Source organism: Colossoma macropomum, unplaced genomic scaffold (genome assembly GCF_904425465.1).
Source record: "Colossoma macropomum unplaced genomic scaffold, Colossoma_macropomum, whole genome shotgun sequence".
Lineage (NCBI taxonomy): Eukaryota > Metazoa > Chordata > Actinopteri > Characiformes > Serrasalmidae > Colossoma > Colossoma macropomum.
Window position 1 is genome coordinate 22929775 of NW_023494804.1, and position 22241 is coordinate 22952015.

Genomic DNA, 22241 nt, shown 5'->3' on the forward strand with positions numbered 1-22241 from the left:
TTTTCTTAAAATTCATTAATTAACATTTACCAAGAGGAGGAAAATAAATAAATTAATTAAAATATTAATAAAACAGGACGCAATCGCGCATGCGTGTGACGTAATCGCAGCAGAAGACGAGAAGTGCCAACATGGCGTTTACGCTGTACGCACTGATTCAAACAGCGATCTTGTTCACAAATGCGATCGCTGTGTTACACGAAGAAAGGTTTCTCAGTAAAAGTGAGTACTCTTCTACGTGTTTGTCTCTGCTATAACTCGGGGTTGTGTTATTTCGTGATAATGTGGTTGTAGACAGCTGATCAGACACCTCCCGGCTGGAGAGTTAGCAAAGCTGGCTAACAGAATAGACTGAAGTGAATGAAGATAGAACCACGGGTCTCTGTGTTTTAGAGCTGTGTGTTTTGTCTTATGTCTGGAAATGTTCGTCTCTCTCTCTCAATGCAGAAAAGCTTTCAGTGGGTTATACGTTGTATGATGAAAGGGTTACGTATTGAACTCAACTGCAGTAGATGATTGTAATGTTGAGTGCCAACTCACAAGTCTCTGTAAGGTTAGATGAAGAAGATGAAGGCCACTAAGTTACTAACCAGAGGTGGGTGGAGGACCCTAAACCCATACTCAAGTAAATGCATTGTTAATCCGTTAAAATAACAGTAGAAATTCAAAAGTACCAGATTAAAGATCTAGCTACTTAAGTACTGAGTTCCTTATGGACCTGCAGTGGAGCTTCTTAGTACAGTCTAGTATCTAATATAGGAACAGAGGTTTGTAAGGCTCTCTTCTCTTTTTGGGATCTATTTGGTCTAAAGCTCCAGAGTTAGAGGCATAACCAGTTGCCAAGCAGTACATATGCTATCACTAGGGATGGCATGATACCTCCTCCCCCCGATACCGATATTATAAAGTGGAGTATCAGCCAGTATTGATCTGAGATTTCTTCTTTAAGAGTACTAAAATGTAAATGAGAGATTTTTAGAAGAGTCACTTTAGCTAAGATCAACGTTTAAAAGTCAGCTATCATGCTCAGACTGTTCAAACTACTCTTCTACTCTTCTACTGCTACTGATATTCACTCCAGCTTTTTCTTTTAATATCGCCCTGATACCATTGCCTAGTATTGGATCGGTGCTATCTCTAGCTATCAGTAATGAAACATATCAAAATTAACCAAACATTAAAAAAGAAATGAGTAACTACATGATGACACATGGAGTTAGCTAAACCATAGATCACTTTCCTTACAAACGTACTTCAGTAAAAGAAATATTATCATTTGTACAATGTATTTTCACGTAGCATCATTTGAAAATACCCAGAAACTACTAACCTAGTTAATTTAGGATCAGTGGCACAGCTATATTAAGCTGTCACTTGTTAATCAGACTATGCCACAGTATGCACTGTATCTGCTGGGTATTTTTTAGCTTGAGTTGCAGTAACAACCTAAGCATGTTTTAAGACCTTGTAGTTAAATGTGTTTAAATGAGTAGGCATATTTTTAGATTATTTGCAGGTCAGTTTCTGTACACTGATTGGTCTTAGTGTCCAGATGTTGGATTAGTTTTCCTAAAGGTCATCTGCAGTGTCTTACTGGAGAGTGCTTCTTTAATTGCAGTCGGCTGGGGAGCAGATCAAGGCATTGGTGGCTTTGGAGATGAGCCTGGAATTAAAGCGCAACTTCTAAACCTAATCCGATCTGTCAGGACAGTCATGAGAGGTAAGTAACTTAATGTCACATCAAGAAAGACTTAAGTGAAATATTTGCTCTCTTCCTCTGTTTGTCTTTCTATCTACACTATATGTCCAAAACTTTGTCGAAACCAACATTTCTTCTGAAATCAAGGGTATTAAAAGGGAGTTTTTCCCCTTTTGTGTCTACTCTTCTGGGAAGGCTTTACACTAGATGCTGGGAGGATTTGATGGCTGAATGCAATGAGAGCATTAGTGAGGTCAGGTACCGATGTTGGATGATCAGTTCTAGATCACTCCAACTCGCCCTAGAGGTATTGAATGGAGCTCCATCATTCCAGAGAACACAGTTCCACTGCTGCCCAGCCCAATTCTGGGGGCTTCATGTGCGGCTGCTCCTGAGCACCCTGTTCTATTTGCAGTGCTTTTCAATTGATATACAAGCTGTGTGTGCACAATTGAACACCTGTGTCAGTAATTAAATGGGTCATCTACAAACCTTTGGACATATAGTGTAACTATCAGTCTTATCTATCTATAGCAGTTTGAACAATATTTACAGTGATTGTCCTGCTTCAACTTCTGTCTATCTGTTTCTGCCCACAGTGCCTTTGATAATAGTAAATTCAGTGTGCATCGTTTTACTGCTGTTGTTTGGATGAAGAAAGGCTGACGTTCGGGATGGAACAAGAGCTACTGGGCAAAAGGAAATGGACTGTTTTTTGTACATGCTGTAAATGTACTTGTTGCTTTCAGGTGTCTCGCTCTTACAACAGTGGGATTCAGTAATTGTTTACTAGTTGTATATCTCCAGATATCAACAGATTCCATAATTTTATTTGTATGGTGTTTCTCAGTACAACTGTTGCTTTAAAGAGAGCCCAAATAACTTTGTACATGATTCCCTTTTAATGTATAAGAATCTAGTAAACTGGCATGAACACATGCAACCAACTTTGTGTATCACAGAACTCTTAAAAAAGAAAGCAGTGGCACCGTCTCTAGGTTTTGGTGTGATTGTCAGCATTTCAGTATTTAATAATGCACTCCAGGCATATACTACAGAGTTAAAGTGAATGGTTAAAGGAGAGTGTTTTGTTTTGGGTCCTCTAACCAAAGGGAAAGTCTGTTGATGTTGTCAAAGGCTGTTTAAAGCTGCTCTTAGTCATCAGTTTTGGCTGAACAGTAAGCTTTAACGTACGATTCTGTCTAAAGACTGTTTTGAGCACAAGTAGCCTAGGTCGCTGTGAGCCGGTCAATATGTTTGTCAGATTTTAATAAAGAGAATATGTCTTTTCATGTACGCTGATTGTTTTATTTTATATATAATATATATATAAAATAAGTTATATATAACTTTGTTAGCTTTATAAACATCAATTACAGAATCAGTGAGTTAACGAAGCGAAAACTGTAAAACTAGCATTTAATGTTATTTGTCATGCTATGTGATGTTATGTAGCACAGCATTGCACCCCTTAGCCTCCCTGGTTCTGTTTTGTTTTGTCACTGTTTTCTAAAACATCACACATCCGTTGTGAATCCCCCTATGGCGATAAAGAAATCCACTGATGTAGAGACTACTTAACAGACGTAATATTTGGCTTTTTAGCAGTAATTTTAGCTACCTGGTTCCTTTCTGACGTAGCCAGCCAGTTGGTCAAAAAATACATTTCCAAAGAGCCCACCCCCAAAAATCCACCACAAAGCAGTTGAAGTCCTTTAAAAGTTCCTCCCACCTTCAACATACATTACCAGAAGTGGGAAGGCATGTTTACGATAGATGTAGTGATGATTACGTTTTTCATTTTAGCTGGAGTGCCTCTTAGGAATATTATCAATCTTTAGTTTTTATAAAAATGTTTAAGCAACAGGACTGAAATAGTCTGTCTTGGTGTTTTTTATTTTTTTAAAGTTAAGATATAACATATTTTGTGCATCTGATTATAACCAAATGGAGCCATCAGCACTAGAATGACGTTTTATTAACAAGAGCTTAGTAGATGGGTATTACATTAAATTACAACCATATGCTCATAAGTGCGATTATGGCTTAACCCCTTTTTGATCTAAGCTTAGCTGTCATAATCCGAGCCCAAGATAAATGCAGTATTTATTTATTTATTTATTTATTTGTTTGTGGGTTGCTTTTTTTTTGCTGCTTGGGAAGCAATTCGTACAACTAATCTTAGTTGAATAGTGCCATTTAAGGGGAAAACCTTTCTGCAGAACTTTAAAACTCTAAAATGTTCTTCAAACTGATTTTGGTCCTGTAGACCCAACTATACAAGTTTGGCCTGCTCAGCCAATACTGTAAACCTTTCATAGCCAGATTTTAAAAAATTAGAACCAAATGCAACACATCTGTCCTTGGTACAACGTTTAAGTTCACGTACACTCTTTTCAGGCCTAAATTTCACATTTTAAGATGATAAATGGTCATTACTTTGCTATTATTGCAATATACTCTGCCATCCATCATTGAGAAACCGTCAAAACATAAGTTGTGTTGTGCATTTTTATATTTGACATTAGTGAAACTCACAGACACATCAAGAGAAATTGTTTTTGAATGCTGATGGGCAACATTTAAAGAGGCTTTTTAAGCCAAAGTGATAAAATGTTGCTAAAATCTATTACTGCACAAAAATGCCTTCTAATGCGATATATCTGTCAGTAAAATAGCCTACATATGTTTTTTTTTTCCCTTTTAGCAAATGAGTAATCTGTCCCATGGGTAACCCTCTTAAATGATTAAAGGATCATTATGTCATCTGAGTTAGAACATGTGCCCTAAAGTAACAATATGATTGTTTTTGCATTGGGCTGTATGTGAACAGAATGATGGAAAGCATGTTGTTCTTTGTGGGGACACTGGGTTTTTATTTGTTTGTAAAAAGGCCCAAAGATTTACTTTTGGTTCCTGAGGTTAAGGTTATGGTTAGATTAGATGTGGCAGAGCAGCATTTAAATGAATATTTTACCGACAAAATCTAATTTAGACACTTCTCCGTGTTTGGTATCAAGAGCACAAATCCGAAGAAAATGTTTCAAATCAATCAAACCATATGGCTAAAATGTTGAGTTGTATCACTTCATTTACTAAATCTAGCCTTTTGGACGCATGGGACCTCTGATTTTTACCAGAAGAATAGAAAATCCAAATTTGATTGTGAAGAAAAGTAAAGAAAAAAAAATTGGATGACATTTTTATGGAGTAATATTACATTAGCCTCATGGCTCCAGGGTAAAAATGAAGGAAACAAACTTTGGACATCAAACAAGTCTCGCCTAAACGAATACTTTTAGTTTAAGAGGGAAATTGTGTACAGTTAATTATTCGATGAACCATATTGATAAAAATGTCAGCGAGCCTTTAATTTTTAGTCATACACAGAAACTACTGGAAACGCCCCACAAAACAGCGTGCATGAGAGAAACTGTAATACTACGTATTACTACAATATTAATGTTTTGATCACCTGTGTAAATCTGCTGATTTGTTTCCAGTGCACATGGTAAGTTATTGCTCACCTTTACTTATATTCAATTACCATCAGGCACATATGAGGACAGCTGAGCTGAGTGTAGGACCCTAAAAACGAACGAGGGTAACGGTTTAAAAAAAGTGAAGGTCCTTTCAGCTTTAATTGTTTTATTTTCAAACCTTTTTGTCTGTGTATCACCTGTTTTAAATGCCAGGACGTCGATAAACGTAATTTTGGTTCTTGCTTGTTCTGTTTTAAGCGTAACAGCCCGAATTGTCCACAGGTTAGCGCTGTTAGCTAACTTCTCTAGCTAATGTTTTCTGAGAGATTTGATCACTGTACGCTACACATTTAGCCGGGTTGCTGCTGTACCGTAAAATATTTTAACCCATTTGCATTATTATTTCAGTGCTAAAGTTGGCTGCTTATTCGCCAGGTTCTTTTTCGAATTTTCCCGTTCCACCTTAAATGGTGCAGCAGTCACTATAACGCCTCAGATACCAGAACGCGACATCCCCACCATTTAAGGTGGAACGGGAAAATTCGAACAAGAAGTAGCTGACTTCAGCGTTGCTGCAATATTGATAATTCACGGTGTTTAATAAACGTGTGTTAATTTGAGTGCAAAAGTGCAGAAACGTTTTACACCAACGTTTTAGTCAGTCACCGAGCAGCATCGGGTCATTTTTATTATACTATGATTATTACTGTGGTATATTAAGTGAGGAGAATGATCCGTCGTTAACATGCAGCTGTGTAAGCTGCTTTAGATCCTGCTTGTCTCTCCTTTGGGCTGCATCCAATCCGCCCACTACTGTACCAAGTAGTATGTCAATATAGCACATACAGTAACTACATTAGTATGTGGTTTTGAATGCAGAAAATTCCCTCCAGTAAAATTAAACCAATAAGCTCTCTTATATAGGACAGTGGGGCCCCAGTATTGTAACTCCAATTTAGACACATACAGGTTAATTACATAAAACAACTTAGGATGATGAGTTTGTAGTAGTAACAATATCCTTGCTGAAAACAACAGTGTTGACCTGCATACCAGCATCCAAAATACAACATAAGCTGTTTTTTGTAGTGATGGTGCAGACAACAGCTTCTGTCGCTGCTGACAAGCATCCAAAGCACAACATAACGTAGGTTTTTGTAGCAGGGATACCTCACATTTAGCTTCACAGGTGACCAAATGTCTTATTGTATTGCTGTTTAACTGAATTTGGTAAATAGTGTCCATAATACGTGCCACGCCATTGGCTTTTTATCCATTTATTATATGTTCCAAATGACTCCACCTGACAGAAGCAAGTTTTTGTGTCTTAATTGACCACACTGTAGCTTATATGTCCCGCTTTAGCTGCAGATTTAACTCACAGATTGACTCTCGAATGGTATATTCCACCATTTCTTAATTTACATGTCTTTTAGCTGCCTATGGTATTATATTTGTGTGATTTTAGTCAAGCTGCTTTATGTTATCTAAATCACTCCCAGTACTTTGGCAGCACTTTTTAAATAAATTTTAGGTTTCTAAATCCTGAAAGGATGTCAATCACAGATCATGGCCAATGTGCCAAAGCACCCGGTCTTTATTATGGCTAATCCAGAGCTGGCCTTGAATTGTTAAGATGGCATTAATTGTTCTTCCAACTTCAAAGAGCTGATTTGACTTTGGATTACATGGGAAAAAATGCAGAGTTTCTAAATAATAGAGGATCAGCAGTGTGGTTATGATCCACTTTGGAGATGTTTAATAGTCCTTAATAACTCCTGCTGAATTATTAAAGCTAAATTTCACTGGTATTTTGCCAGGGTATTTTGATCTCTATATTTAATATATTTTTTTAGTGCATATGTCGTGTAAACCTCTCAGAAAGAAAAAAAAAAAGATCCAGTCCAGCGGCTGCCAAAGTAGTCTGTGGGGGCCATTTTTAACCAACTATTAGTGTATTTGTTCTGTGCCACCCTCGAATGCTTCTGAGCCCAGTAAACAAGGAGTATGGGACACCAATTACTTGTCTTGATTGGTTTGGGAGCTGATACTGTTTGGAAGTTCTGATCTAGTCCAAAAGTCTTTCTAAGAGGACTAGGATTCCCTCAAAGTGAATTGACTCTTGTGGTTTGATGGACAGGCAATGGCATCACGCCGGGCACTGAAAGCAGTGCTCATTGACCTAAGTGGAACTCTTCATATTGAGGATGCTGCTGTACCTGGTGCTCAGGAAGCACTTGCAAGGTTAGTCAACATATAGTACATCAAACTACCCTGTGTCAAGGAACATCAATCCAAAATGAGCTGGAGATGACATTAGTTTTTAACCAACTGCTTGTTTTCTGTTGTTAAGGTTGCGGCGTGCTCCAGTGGCTGTGAAATTTGTAACTAACACGACAAAGGAGTGTAAGAGAACCCTGCATGAGCGTCTGCACCGGCTCAAATTTGACATTGAAGAGCAGGAGATCTTTACGTCGCTGACTGCAGCTCGCAATCTGTTGGAGAAGAAGGTGGTGCGCCCCCTATTGCTGGTAGAGGATAGTGCGTTGGAAGACTTTGCAGGTGAGTTGGGAGGACAGTCCACTACTGATGAGCTGTAGCAAGACAGTTTTGTGGTTTTATTGCCTGGTCACAACTGATTCACTCATGAAGGGCTTGATAAGTAGCCAACGAGTCAAACTAGTTGTGTTTAGACAGGGAAACATTTGAAGGTGTGGCATATTAAGCAGTAAGGCCATTATATTCTGCCACAAATATAGTTGCATGTTTTAACTAAAAGTAGCATTGAAAGTCACACCCTAAAATTCTTTGTCCTTTTCACAGGTATTGAAACCTCTGATCCCAATGCTGTGGTGATCGGCTTAGCACCAGACCATTTCAACTATCAAATGCTTAATAAAGCTTTCAGGTGAGGGCTCAATGCAGAGAAATAAAAAAGTCTGTTGCAACAAATATGCAACAGTATGTCATGAAAATGCATTTTCACATATTATATGTTTACTTGACATAGAAAATATACTTTTTGGTACATAAAAGCATGTGGACTGGGGAAAAATAAAATATGAGAAAAATGTAGGATATGGGCCCATTAGTCTATATTTATTGTTTGGTATATTTAATATATCTAGGCCTGTTTGTTTTACTCAAGTGTTTCTCCAAGATATATAAAAATATGATTGCAATAAACAGTCGTATGTTGTATGTTTTTTTCTGCATTAGGTTAATTCTGGATGGTGCCCCTCTCATTGCCATTCATAAAGCCCGCTACTATAAAAGGAAAGACGGATTGGCATTGGGGCCTGGGCCGTTTGTGACTGGGCTAGAGTATGCCACTGACACGCAGGCCACTGTGGTGGGCAAACCTGAGAAAACATTCTTCCTGGAAGCTCTGCGAGATCTTAACTGCAGCCCAGAGGAGGCTGTGATGATTGGAGATGTAAGTGTGATTCTGCATTCACAAATGTGTTGCTTTGGTTCGGTCACACTATATGGTTTCTGCATATTAAATCTTGTTTTGGTGAGATTAGTGAGTTAATTATGATTTTGTCAATAAGATGTGGTGATCTGGTGTTTGAATCTCCAGGATGCTAGGGATGATGTTGGTGGAGCTCAGAACGCAGGGATGCTGGGAATATTAGTCAAAACTGGTATTACAATTACCTTATTTGTATTCACTATTTTGTTTCATAAGCTTTTCAGCTGTAAACCCACATTATTACAAAATTATTTTATAGTATATTATGTGAGAGACGGTCATTCTGATTTTTGTTTGTCCTCAGGTAAATACAGAGCTGGCGATGAAGGCAAAATAAACCCTCCTCCTCACCTGACTTGTGAGAGTTTCCCTGAAGCTGTAGATCATATCCTTCAACATCTGCTAGACACTAAATGAGTTTTATGATTCTGTTTGGAAAAAGTGTGTTAAATATGCTGTTGTACATAAAGTGACAGCTGGATGAACAGTATAGGTTTTGTAAATATGTAATGAAGATGAAATCCAGAGTGCTTTAATAATGTTAATTTCAGACATTATGTATGTTGTTGATACATAGAGTCACCCTTTCTTGTCCTGTTGCACTTGCAAATCATAATTCTGGCTGACTGCTGGCCACTTGATGTCACAAGGCCTGTAATAATTTCTAAACTGGAAGAAAAGTCCAGTATCACTCCAAACATTCACTTTTTTTTAAACAGTCCAGATTGTGAAACTATTTATGGCTGTACAATATAAGTAAAAAAGGATAGCAAAAGTCAACCCTAAATAAACATACAAAACAAACTAAAAATGTTTTATTGACTTTTTAATTTTTTTATAGAAATGTTTCTGTACATTTTCTCATATTTACTTTGTGTTGTAGTCATCCTGCTTCTTGGCATCCAACCTCTGTTAGTACTAAGAAGATGGACAGGTGTAATGAGTCACATAAAAAATAAATTGCATGGTGTGCAGTAAAAAAAACATAGCGTAGTTGTTGTGATAACAGTTTAGGTTCTAAGCTCAGACAGACTCATACTCTCTCTCCCAGGCCGAGAATCTGTCTGTCAAGTTCCTGGCTGATGGTTTGGTGTGAGCGATCACCTCCAGGAAATCTGCTGTGGTCACCGTTTCTAGCTCAATAAATGGCATATCGCACTGACCTGTAGAGATACATGATTGACCTGGAGCTGTGCAGTGTGCCAGAGGAAATTGAAGGAAGCAATAGGTCTGTTTAGTTCATGAGGCAGTGTATGTCTTACCCTCACAGTGATTCTCCAGGGCATCGAAAATCTTCCGGACAGGCCTCATTGCAGCTTCTTTACAAACAAGTCTGATATCTGAGCCGGAATAACCCTCCGTTTCCTTAAATATTGAGGGCAAATGCTGTTACCATTAGAAATGTTGTTCTTACTGTTGTGTAATCTTCTATGCATTCATACTGGCAGTCAGAAGGAATTGCTCAGATGCACATCATACACTTATGTTTAGAACAGTCTAGTTTTTTGTCATGTTTCTATGTCTGTGTATTTCTTCTGTTATGTTCAAAAAGGACAAACACAAAAATAATAAATAAATGAGTTGAGGAATGAGAATTTGGGGGAAATTACCACACTAAAACTTGTGAGGTTGTTGGGATATATGTGAAGAAAAACTACCAACCAATATGGACACCAGTAAAACATGTTTTGGAAGCAAGTTACTTTTAAATGAAACTATAACAATGCGGTGCTGTCAAAACTAGACCAAAGAAATACTGATAAACAGTCTTAGCAGTTTATTTCTTTTATTTGTTTTTTTTTGTTGTAGTTCAGCATATGCTAAGTTTGAGGTTTGTGCTGGGAACGTGCAATCAATGTTTATTTTAAAGGCCCATATCTTACAAATTTCTTGTACTTTAGATATGTCATAATTAATTTTTACATGGGATGAGCATTTTCCAACCTCTCTGTATCCCCTATAATTAAACAGCCTGTTTTTAACTTCAGCATGAGTGGGCTTAGCAAACTGCTGTAGGCTGAAAAGGTGGATAGATGTAAATGTGTTGGGTTGCATAACATCACAAAAACTGAATTGAAAACATGCTGTTTTTGCAGTTTAGTTTCCGTATGTATGAACTGTGGAGTGCATGGTACGTTTGGAAACTTGAACAGTGTTCAAATACTCCATCACACTCTTATATCTCAAAAAAGTGAGGGAAATTTGAGTTTCTATGACTTTAACTGCTGATGTGAACAAATACTAAAATAATTAAAGCTGCATTTAAAGTTATATTACACTGTGCTTTTGCACTGTACCACTTAAACAACAAATTACACTACCTTATTCCCCCATAATCAGACCATTCTACCTACTTAAATAGAAAAATGACTTTTTTCCAATCATGTTTAGATAAATACTAAAGCAGAGCATCCCCTGTTCCTCCCAAACTCAAACTTGACTGTTACAAAAACATTTAAGCAGTTATTTTTGACTGACAGCATACACTAAATTTGTTCTTTTACGCCACACACTATTGATGGTGGATTGTTTGTGAGACCCACCTGTGCAAGAATGTCATAGGCTAGCTCAGTCCGAAGCTCCACCCCTCCTGTGTTGGTGATTGGAGGAAGCCAGTGGTTAATCATTGCTTTTCTCGCTGGGCCAGAAGGAAGACCTACTAGAATCCTCTTCTCTAGTCTCCTCAGCATGGCATGGTCCAGCTCCCTGAGACCAAGAGTGAGCAAAGAGAGGTTTAAAAATTGTGGCAATCAGCATGATAAAACTGCAGGATGTATCTGCCTCCTCACCAGGGCAGGTTTGAAGCAGCCAGCACAAACACCAAATCATTAGACCGTGCCAGTCCATCCATTTGAACCAGCAGCTCAGTCTTCATCCTCCTGCTGCCTTCATGCTCACCTCTGAGGAGAAGGACAGAGAAGGAAGGAATCATGTTGAAAGACGTAAGTGCTATAGATTACCATGAATAGACCAACATCAATGGAATGTTTCTGGAATTCTCCAGAATTCTCCAAAATGGCAAAATGTATCAACTTTAGTCTGTTTGAGATTACTTAGCAACTCAACACAATCTGAGGCAAGACTATGAAGATTTAGGCATATACTGTGCATTATGTTAACTGGTGCATATGTTTGTAATACCTGCTAGCTATATTAGCCTTATAGCTCCAGTGCAAATCTAGAGAAGCAAACATGTCTTTGCTGATTGAATACATTTGGGTTAAGGGTGAAATTTTTCACTAAACTACTGCTTTAATATCATCAGTGGATCTTAAGAAGCTTTGTCTGGCTCTTACCCTTGGCCAACACCTCTCTGGCTCATCACTGACTCCAGTTCATCCAGAAAGATGGTGGATGGGGCATGATACCTCGCTAACTCAAACAAAACCTGCAGAGTAAAGATAAAAATAGATGTCAGAGAAACTTTCTAAAAAGACATGCTGAGTAGTGGCAAAATGTAATTAGACACTGTTCAGGTCTGACTGAACACCTTGTTTAAATGGCTGGTTTGGTTTGCTGTGAAATTACAGAATTAACTCCAGTGTAAAACAAATCACTGTGTAGTTTGTAGACTGACAGAAGATACTGACCCGAACCAGCTTCTCAGAGTCTCCTCTCCATTTGCTGACAATGCTAGATGCTGAGATGTTGAAGAACGTGGTGTTGCACTCAGTGGCTACAGCTTTTGCCAGCATAGTCTTGCCAGTGCCTGAGGTTTTCAAGAGTATTATACATTAGTGAAATACAGGGGTCACATACTGTCCATGTCACATTAGCAGGGTCCATGGTTCTATATTTTTCCAGCATTTTATTTATATCCTATAAATCTACTCATAATGTTTGTGTGGTTTTATGCACCAAAACATTTTCGTTTCCACATGACCATTCTTCGACCTGTCTATATTTCTAGAATTATACCATCTGTTTTTGTTTTTGTAATATACACCCCTGTTTAAAAGTTTGGGATCACTGTGTACTGTGTACAGATTCACAGATTTCAAATAATGAATAGAACTAGCGGGCGGCACGGTGGCGCAGTGGGTAGCGCTGTCACCTCACAGCGAGAATGGCCTGGGTTCGATTCCCGGCCGGGCGACCGGGGTCCTTTCTGTGTGAACTTTGCATGTTCTCCCCGTGTCTGCGTGGGTTTCCTCCGGGTACTCCGGTTTCCTCCCACAGTCCAAAGACATGCAGTCAGGCCAATTGGACGTGCTAAAATTGCCCCTAGGTGTGAGTGTATGTGTGACTGTGTATGTCTGTCTGTCTGTCTGCCCTGCGATGGACTGGCGACCTGTCCAGGGTGTATCCTGCCTTCCGCCCAATGACAGCTGGGATAGGCTCCAGCGCCCCACCGTGACCCAGAAGGATAAGCGGTTTAGATGATGTATGTATGTATATTTATAGCAATATATATATATATATATATATATATATATATATATATATATAGCTAGAAAGCTGTAGTAAAGTCATAGTTAAATTAACAACCAGAATGTATCATATTTCAAAAGTGGATATACATCTAAATACATTTAAAAAAGTTCTCTATTTACAGAACTTCTGAAATATTGTATAATACATCTAAAAATACCTTTTGTAATATTTATGTTCACAATGCATAAGTTATTTTTGTACATAAATGAATGCCAATTCCAAACTTTTAAACGCTAGTGTATGCAAACAACCTCTGTTTTAACTGGCTGTCCTATATTGTGGTTGTGACATCACAACCATGCTGAATTCAAAATCATCAATTTTTTCAGATTAGTTTCTGTTTATGAACTGAGAAGGGAAAGCTGTATTTCAAAGCATAAGAAATGTTTATGTAGTACATCAAAATCTTTTCTTTCAAATGTTTTTTTTTCAAGTTATGGCCCCTTTAAATGCCTTTCCAAATATGATATTTGTTTCATAAAACCAGTCAAACCAACAGAATCACTAACCTGGGGGCCCATAGAGCAGTAAACCTTTCCATGGAGAGAGAATACCAGTGAACAGCTGAGGGTACTGGGGAGAAAAATATTCAGGTTTTAATTAACATTGCACATTGATTTCAATCACTTTAACTTAACATTGTGATGGCTTATCAAACATCATGATAATTGTTGTCAGACTTATTGGCTGCTCCAGGATGCATGCCTCATTTAATCTTATTTACTGTTGATTTTACAGCTTTAACTGAAACACACAGGGAGTCTTTGTATTGACAGACAATAATCATTTAGCTGACAATGAAAGCAAGCTACTGATGAATGAAATCTATAACAGTAACTTCAGCCTAACTAAGTACATTTAAAATCAACATCACATCTGGTTTTATTAACAAAATAAAGACACATATTTTTGTCTTGCGTGTCAGAGCCCTACAACGTATTTGTCATTATCGCAGATGACAGGAATGAGTAAGAGATAGTGAAAGGCAAGATTGGGTGGTATTCAAGTATGGATTTAATGTCATCTAAAGCTATAACCGCCTGCGCAGTGCTTTCCTCTAGCCTTTAGTGAGATATTCACAATCGAATGCCGTGGCAGTTTGAGAAATACCACAATGTTTAGCAGGCCCGCACCTTAATGGGGTAGACGACAGCCTCTTTGACTAATCGCTTGGCGTCCTCCAGGCCTATAATGTCGTCCCAGTGCACGTTGGGGTTGTGTAAATAGATATCCTTTAGGGAAAGACAGGAGGGAGATGAAACACAGCAATTCATTAATATCTGCTTCACTTTGAGTGCTGTTGTACTATACACAGTTTCAAAGAGATTATCTAGCACAGACTAATCGTGCGAGAGAATTTGTTTCAGGTTACGGTTAAACAGACTATCGCTTAACACTACACTGCATTTATGTGCAATTTCGTTTCTTAAATGCAAAACTCAGATACTAACAGTATTATGATACAATGTGGGTGGACTGCACATACTCTGCTAATAACAGCCGCTAGCTCTCTCATCTCATGGTTCATCCCATAGAAGGCACTAACGGGTTTGAGCAGCCGCTCCTGTGCAACAGCAGAAAACACAGGTTTTTCCAAAGCACAGATATAATAATGTTATCACTGTAGATAAATCAAAACATGCATAGGTGCTATTTGACAACCCATGTAATATAGTAATATACTGCAGTTCAAACATTTGGAATCACTGTTTGCATTAACATATAACCAGTTTTGTTGCAAGTATATGTACTGATTACTGCAAGTATATGTATATCTACTGATTCTAATGTGATGCTAGTATTCCAAAGCTTTATAAGATTTAAAAAATGGGGAAAAAAATAAAAAATATTAAATGATTCCATAATGACTGAAAAAGCTGTCAAAAAATGAAGTATTAAAATTATCCAGAATGCCTCATATTTCAACAGTGGTGATCAAATCTCAAGGTAGACAGGCATTTTTATTGCGCAGAATAGCAGACAGTGAACCTACTGAGGGGTCTTGATTGCAGGACAAACTATTTGAAGCAATGTCGTGGGAGGTTCCTTTAACTGCGTCCTGGATCAGACACCTGTAGTCAACCTGTTGACCCTACAAAGAACATTTTCTAACACCTCAAACCTCTAATTAACTCTTGGGTTAAATGAAAATACCTTTAGCTTTATTGTAGGATACTATATGTGTAGGACGCTCAGAACATGTTCTAGTATCACAAGGCATTTTATTATAAAGAATTTACCTTCTTCATGTGTGTGCCCTCTCCACCTCCGTTCCTGATGATAGGAGACACATTTAGGCCAAACTCTGCTCTTTCTGGCACACAAACTGCTCCATTCTCCTGAAACTAAGTGGGACAGCTGTGACATCAGTGTACGAACGAGAAAAGCAATTGAGATCTGGCATCTAACTGCTTTATGAATAAGGGGAATAAACTCACACTGCTAGATTTACTTGAGTCCTTCGCAGCTGCTTTAGACTCTGGCTTTCTAATACTGTTCCTGGACTGGGGTCGCTGGACGGAGGCGATTCTTGGCAGTGTTTGGGCTGTGTATGGGGTCCTTTCAGACAGGAATATAAGTAGCTTAGTGGAGGATAAAACAGACTAAGCATTCTTAAAAGTGTCATGCATGCTCACCTCTTTTTACCACAGCTTCTTACAAGTCTGTTCTCTCCTGTGTGACAATAAAGTGTCATAAAGATTAAGTAAAGCATTTCCAGCATTTGTCCAGGCTTAAAAAGGCCCATATCCTACATTTTTCTTTGTGTATGTTTATAAACAAAAAACAGTCAGAAATCATTTTTTACAAGACCATTCTGCAACCTCCCACTCTCATTTAGAATTACATGGGCTGTTTTGTGTTACTGACATATGTAAAAAGCCACTGTTCTGTGAACAGTGGCTGAACTGTATCGAGCTTCATTCAAAAAGCAGTCTGGGCTGAAACACTATAACTTTAGTGTGCATGGGCAGGTCTACACTGCTGTGTGCTGAATATAAGGGTATGTGGAAATATACTGATTTTCTTGACATCACAAAGACAGTGAATTCAAAATGGGCTGTTTTGGCAGCTTAATTTGCATATCGCTACTATCAGAACAAAACCTCATATCTCCAAAATGGTAACTTTACAGGGGAAGGAAAACACCTAGTTTACTTTTAATGTAAGTTAATGGAACCAGGTATTTTCTCAAGTCATTTTGGGCTGTTTTCTTTTGGTCCATTTATCATGAAGTTTACATACAATGTAAAAGTCAACAGGCATTTTGAAATTATGTCAAAAACTGAAGAACGACAGAAATGGAGGTACGAGGTTTTGATTCGACAGCAGCAATGTATGGACTGAGAGTGAATGGCATAGATGTTTAACAATGTTTTTTTTAAAGTTTAAAAAAGTGAGTAAAATTCAGTTTTCTATGATATGGACCTTTTTAATACACATAAAGTTCTGTGTAATAATGACAGCTACCTTGTTCTGGCAGTTTCTTTGTTAGCTTGGGATATTTCTGAAACTTGATGAAATGATAACTTTCATACTCCATCAGAATTGTGTCCAGGTCAACATTGTCACAAACTTCAAAGCGACGCAATCCAAAATTAGTGTCTTGTTCCAGGGCATTAGCAGCGTCCATGTATCTATACAGTTAAAATGTAAGATTAAGAGCAGACAGTTCAAATTTTCTTCATTCTTTGTTCCATTTCAAGTACTTTATATAGATAAGACCAGCTTAATAAGTGCAAAATCTCACCCTTCCTCCATTAAATGATGATAAATTAGCACAAGCAGATTTCTTCTTCTTGTCTCTGTTCTCAGTTCATCCTGAAAAGAACATTTGGGACATAATTGCTGCACAAAACCCACACGGCAATGAACGAACCACTAAAGGCCCCCCGCACTCAGTGGGCTTAATATGATTATATACACTGATTTTTGTGTCATGTGTTATCATAGTACAGAGATTCTTTTCATAGAAAACACTGGCTTTCTCAGTATATCTGAAGAAAGCAATTGGTAGCAATTTTGTCTGTTATGAAAGAAGCTATTACAGTGTAAAATACTAAAATATATGATAGAGAGGATTATGATGTGGCATCAGGAAACTTGTTTACAGATACAGAACATGCCTGCACTAATGTAGCTAACTTGTTTGAAACGTTTGTACTGTGCAGTAAACTGTCAGCTTGAAAATATGTGAATAATACTGGCATTTTAAGTTACCATGCTATCAATTTTATGTTCCATATCTATCAAATAAACTGTCAAATACGGTGTGTAGAGCTGTACTAGTAGGTTCTGCTGCATTAGCTTAGCATGCTACAGCTAGCTTCATTGATGAGAGTACAACTCAAATCTGTACCTGTGTTCTTGTGTTTGGAGCTGATAGCTTGAGCTACTTTTGCTTCAATATCCTCATTAGCACTAGAAGCTACTGCTAGATTAGCAAGAAGGCCTAAACAGCTTTACACACAACCATGTAGGTTCATTTTAGCTCACTGATGCTGCACTGAGGCAAGTTCAGCTTAAATCTGAGCTGTGTTTTTGTGTGTAGAGCTGTTAGCTTAGTGATCATATCACTACAATCTTTGATAGCCCTACAAATTAGTTAACTATTTATGATGCTTTCATTTTTCCCTCTATGGCTCTGACCGACTCTAGCGGCAGGAGTTGAGGAGCGTAGTTGACTGATGTGGTGGTGGTGGTGCGTTAGTGTGTGTTGTGCTGGTACGAGTGGATCAGATACAGCAGAGCTGCTGGAATTTCACCTCACTGTCATTGCTGTACTGAGAACAGTCCACCAACCAAAAATATCCAGTCAATAGCGTCCTGAGGGCAGTGTCCTGTGACCACTGGTGAAAAACTAGAGGATGACCAACACAAACTAATACCTGCTCTGTGGTGGACCTGTGTTGGTCCTAACCATTGAATAACAGGGTGAAATAGAACTACCAAGTGAACCTATATGGTAAGTAGAGCTAATAAAATGGACAATGAGTTTTTAAAGTTATGGCTGATCGGTGTATGACCAACAATTAAAAAGACCATGGATTTACAGGAATATCCCATGCTTTCAGTGCTTATTTCTGGAGATTACCACAAGTAAAGGCACTGGTTTTAGGCAGGAGTTAGGAAGCTGTCTAAATGCGTTTTCCCTAAAGCTCAACTGAACGTGCAAAAATACAATACATGCTTTTTTGCACCCCCATAGAAACAGGCCTAGATGTTGATGATTCCTTAATGATGGAGAAGGCGGTACAACACTGAGAATGATATATTATTCTATTAAGTTATAATAAAATTACAACCAGAAGGCCACTTTTCAAATAGTGGTAATCAAATCTTGAAGTAGACAACTTCTGTAAATAGATAATTAGATAATTTCTGATTTATTAACTTCTCGATGTTACCCAAAGACTTAAAAAAAATAAATAATAAAAACGTAATATTAAAATACCTTCTGGTGCCTACTATTACTGAAAATTAACAGTGATGACTATTATGACAACCGATTTCAAACTTTGCAATTTGTGTATAAAATGATGAATGAAGTGAATATTTCTATGAGTGTCCACACAACGCCACACACCACAAGATGGCGCCAAATCTTCGCATTGAGGAACAAGTGCCGTTGTGTGACTGGTTGCCAAGACAACAAGAAACTCGGTGCATTTGTCAGTCGCAAATTTGAAACTTTACCAGGCCAAAATGAAATAAACTGCCACGTTGTATGAATATTAATAATAAGTGAACAAATCTAGCAAATATTCCTTTTGCGTATTTCATAGATATGTGTCAGCTTAGCTGCACGACGACTCACATTACAGCTTTAAGCTAGCTGGTTAGCTTAGCTTTCTCTAACAGAGACGCTAGCAGAGGACTTTGCTTGTAAAAACATGAAAGCAATGCGAACGAGGTTGCATTTTAAAACGGTGGATTACTCACGGCTTCTCTCGCCTGATTTGCAGTTTTTATGGCCTGATAAGACAGCTCCATTGTGGCCAGCTGAGTGGACAAGCTGCCAGTGTCCAGCCACACTCGTGAGGCTGAAGCTGGCTTCCTCTTCGACAGCTTCTTGTTTGAAGTTTCCCGTTCCACCTTAAATGGTGCAGCTGTTACATACAGGCGCCTGAGGCGTTATTATAATAACTTCGGGACTATTTAAGGTGGAACGGGAAATTCGAAAAAGAAGCTGCTTGGTACTGAAACAAATGTTCCAACCAGGTGATTTTTTTTTATTTTTTCGTTACTTTTTTTTCGAAACAGTACTTAACAATACATAGCATACAAACAAAAACTGCTAGGAGTTCAGTCAAGTAAAAACTTTAAACAAAGAAAACGAGTCTTTAGTGCTGTAGTCTTGGTCGAAGCAGAAATACTATGTAAATATTGTTTAATTTCTTGTTCAAAAAAAGAGGTCGCTTGGTGTTAAATTTACTTTTGTGAATGGGAAATTTTGCAAAAAGTATAAGAAGGTTTGAGAACTTTTAGAATGGGATGGCCATGGAAGCCCGAGGGATTTTATTGGGGTCATACACTCAGAAAAAAAAAAGATAAATAAAAAAACCTTACTTTATTAACATAAAAAAAAAAAATCTAACAAAAAGTGGCACATTGTTTCATAACTATGTCTGTCCAGAATTTCCGCATGAATAAAATATTACATCAAAGACAAAACTTGATGTAATGTATTTTATTTACTAATGAGGAAATGGTGTATTTGACTCAAGTGAATTAAAATAAAACACTTTTTCAGAGCAGAACATTAAAAAATTAATGTGGACAGACCCTAGAAGTTATTAATTTAGGCTTCTCTCACTACAGATTATAATGATAAAACAGCTAGCCAGACAGCACTGTATGAGGTAATATGCATTTATTCAATGTAAAAAGAGAATAGTTAACACCTCATGACTGGGTTGGCAAAAAGGGTGGCCATGCTTAATTCTAGCGTGGCACTGGTCACCACTTCGCTATGCCTCTGGTCCTGTGGATTCCTTCATAATTAAATGATTAATGTGTTAACAAAGTCATTGGGACCCTGATAGCAAGAGGATACTGGACCACTGTTGGCAAATTTGCTGGTCCACTGGTGTTTTGCTCAGCATTTTCTGGGCGGCCCACAAGTGGTCAAGCAGTGTAATAGACAAAATTCCACTTATCATCACTCATTTTTCACTCTCAGTCCAATTTACTGATTTTTCCTCCCTTCATTTCTTTAGTTATACTTTGTAAAGTAGTTCAGTAAATATTTTTTTATCTATCACAGTGTCAGCAACAACATTTTATATAAAATCATTTTATATCAGGCCTAGTCATGATTTCTTTCTCTCATTTGTTTGTAGTATTTGTCTAAGTTTATTTTCCAAAATAAAAGTCTGTGTGCATTTAAAATCTGTTTGAGGAGATTAAAAACTAGTTAAAACTTGTATGCAGGACAGTAATCTGGGTGGTCCGAGGGTGGACCAGCAGTGGCAAACAGTCAGTGGAGTGCCGACCTTATCAAGCCAGTGGACCGATATATGCTCACTATCTGGGGAGTTGTTTAATGCTAAGTGCTCCTTTTAGGAAATATTTAGTCAGTCAGAATTGTTCACAGTGGTGGTGATAGGAACCAGACGTCCAAAGCACTTTTATCCTCTAAAAGTTCAGTCACAGAAAGCTATGAAATGAGTATGAATACACTACCTAATTTTTGTTTTACAATAGTTTTGAGAAAGTTTTATAAAACATTTTTCATATTGGCATGGGGGGGTGTTGTAAGGCAAAATATTCTCCAAAGGAAACCTATAATTTGTGGTTTACCAATGTTTTATCATTGTCAACATAACATGTAAAAACTCAGAAGACTTGTATAAGTTCACTGGTGGAAAGCAAATGAAATGGTTACTTTTGTTGTAGACTTTGCTACTCCTGGTCCATATAGCGAGTCAGAAAGTTTCCCTACAGTTAAGCATTTCACATCAAATGACTTTTAAATGTCACAAACGTAGATGTTTGGAGAAGTAAATTCCCAAGAAATAAGGACTTTACATACTATTCAAGTAGGCATGCATCTTATTCTAGGATTGATTACTTTTTCATGCCCAAGTTAGAGCTGCATAGAGTAATGGATATTGAAACACTACCTAGTACTATCTCTGACCACTCACCCATTACACTCAAGTGTCATATAGGCCATAGACCAACCTTCAAACAATGGAGACTTAATGCTTCCCTCCTTAATGATAAAGAATTTACCAGCTTTATCATAACAGAACTTAATAATTATTTGGATACTAATGTCTCATCAGAAACATCACCTCTTATATTGTGGGACTGTGCTAAAGCGTACATCCAAGGTCGTATTATCTCATATACATGCACTAAAAAAAGAAAAAAGAATGCCAAACAGCAGGAATTAGAGGACAAAATAAAGGATTTAGAAAAGCAACATAAATGAACCACTTCAAATAGACTTATTAAAGCTCTTAGCGCAATCCATAGAGAACTTAACAGTTTGTTATCAGAGAAGGTTGAGGGAAGCTTAAGATTTGTTAACCAGCAATATTATGAATATGGTAACAGAACAAGTAGGTTATTGGCATTTATAATGAAAAAGCAACAATCATCTAACATAGTGCAGAAAATAAAATCTAAGGATACTAAATTTTGTACTAAACCAGATGAGATAGCAGAATCCTTTGTAGAATTCTACAAATGTTTATACAAAAACTCTGATACTTGTTCTGAGGACATACAACTCGAAACATTCTTGGAAGACATAAACTTGACAACACTAACAGAATCAATGGCCAAGGAATTAGATGAACCAATAGAGGAATGGGAAATGAAGCAGGTGATCTCGAATCTGAAAAATAATAAAAGCCCAGGACCAGATGGATTTATTAATGAATTTTACAAAACCTTTAAAGATATTTTATCTCCTCTGTTATTAAAAGCATACCATCATGCGTTTGAGTTTAAAGTTTTAGCCCCTCCTGGAAAGAAGCAACCATAGTAGTAATACATAAAGAGGGCAAAGATCCTACTGAATGCCAATCCTATAGGTCTATATCACTATTGAATGCAGATTTGCGTATTTTAACAGCAATCTTGGCTAGACGTGTCAGTAAGATTATTACCCAAATTATCCATCCTGATCAGGCTGGTTTTA

General features: G+C 37.6%; 3 protein-coding genes across 7 annotated transcripts; 2 read left to right on the plus strand and 1 right to left on the minus strand.

The window, feature by feature from the left end:
* Window positions 1–105: 105 nt before the first annotated feature.
* Window positions 106–2995, plus strand: ier3ip1 (immediate early response 3 interacting protein 1). Its single transcript, XM_036594972.1, has 3 exons — window positions 106–222; window positions 1619–1720; window positions 2299–2995. The coding sequence occupies exons 1-3, from the start codon at window positions 132–134 to the stop codon at window positions 2352–2354; spliced, it is 249 nt and encodes an 82-aa protein (XP_036450865.1). The 5' UTR covers window positions 106–131; the 3' UTR covers window positions 2355–2995.
* Window positions 2996–5254: 2259 nt separating this feature from the next.
* Window positions 5255–9453, plus strand: hdhd2 (haloacid dehalogenase-like hydrolase domain containing 2). Of its 5 annotated transcripts, none has more exons than XM_036595819.1 (7): window positions 5255–5326; window positions 7322–7425; window positions 7535–7743; window positions 8005–8089; window positions 8401–8617; window positions 8765–8828; window positions 8961–9453. In XM_036595819.1, the coding sequence occupies exons 2-7, from the start codon at window positions 7325–7327 to the stop codon at window positions 9071–9073; spliced, it is 789 nt and encodes a 262-aa protein (XP_036451712.1). In that variant the 5' UTR covers window positions 5255–5326; window positions 7322–7324; the 3' UTR covers window positions 9074–9453. The 5 variants fall into 5 exon arrangements, with proteins under 5 accessions (XP_036451712.1, XP_036451716.1, XP_036451715.1 ...); XM_036595823.1 differs by having other exon boundaries at window positions 5260–5320; XM_036595822.1 differs by having other exon boundaries at window positions 5261–5303.
* Window positions 9454–9573: 120 nt separating this feature from the next.
* Window positions 9574–19148, minus strand: katnal2 (katanin p60 subunit A-like 2). Its single transcript, XM_036595077.1, has 16 exons — window positions 19031–19148; window positions 16839–16909; window positions 16559–16725; window positions 15727–15763; window positions 15529–15649; window positions 15331–15435; window positions 15084–15182; window positions 14577–14654; window positions 14224–14322; window positions 13600–13663; window positions 12247–12365; window positions 11953–12044; window positions 11446–11556; window positions 11200–11362; window positions 9919–10021; window positions 9574–9819 (listed from the first exon to the last, which is right to left on the minus strand). The coding sequence occupies exons 1-16, from the start codon at window positions 19079–19081 to the stop codon at window positions 9680–9682; spliced, it is 1620 nt and encodes a 539-aa protein (XP_036450970.1). The 5' UTR covers window positions 19082–19148; the 3' UTR covers window positions 9574–9679.
* Between the last annotated feature and the right edge of the window lie 3093 nt (window positions 19149–22241).

Coding starts and splice junctions, on each gene's coding strand:
- katnal2 (XM_036595077.1), bottom strand. CDS start 19,081: ATGGAGCTGTCTTATCAGGCCATAAAAACTGCAAATCAGGCGAGAGAA. Junction 15,764..16,558: donor AAAGAAACTGCCAGAACAAG/GTAGCTGTCATT, acceptor ATTGTCACACAG/GAGAGAACAGACTTGTAAGA. Junction 13,664..14,223: donor CTGTCGTCTACCCCATTAAG/GTGCGGGCCTGC, acceptor TTTTCTCCCCAG/TACCCTCAGCTGTTCACTGG.
- ier3ip1 (XM_036594972.1), top strand. CDS start 132: ATGGCGTTTACGCTGTACGCACTGATTCAAACAGCGATCTTGTTCACA. Junction 223..1,618: donor AGAAAGGTTTCTCAGTAAAA/GTGAGTACTCTT, acceptor CTTTAATTGCAG/TCGGCTGGGGAGCAGATCAA. Junction 1,721..2,298: donor TGTCAGGACAGTCATGAGAG/GTAAGTAACTTA, acceptor TTCTGCCCACAG/TGCCTTTGATAATAGTAAAT.
- hdhd2 (XM_036595819.1), top strand. CDS start 7,325: ATGGCATCACGCCGGGCACTGAAAGCAGTGCTCATTGACCTAAGTGGA. Junction 7,426..7,534: donor GCTCAGGAAGCACTTGCAAG/GTTAGTCAACAT, acceptor TCTGTTGTTAAG/GTTGCGGCGTGCTCCAGTGG. Junction 7,744..8,004: donor TGCGTTGGAAGACTTTGCAG/GTGAGTTGGGAG, acceptor TCCTTTTCACAG/GTATTGAAACCTCTGATCCC.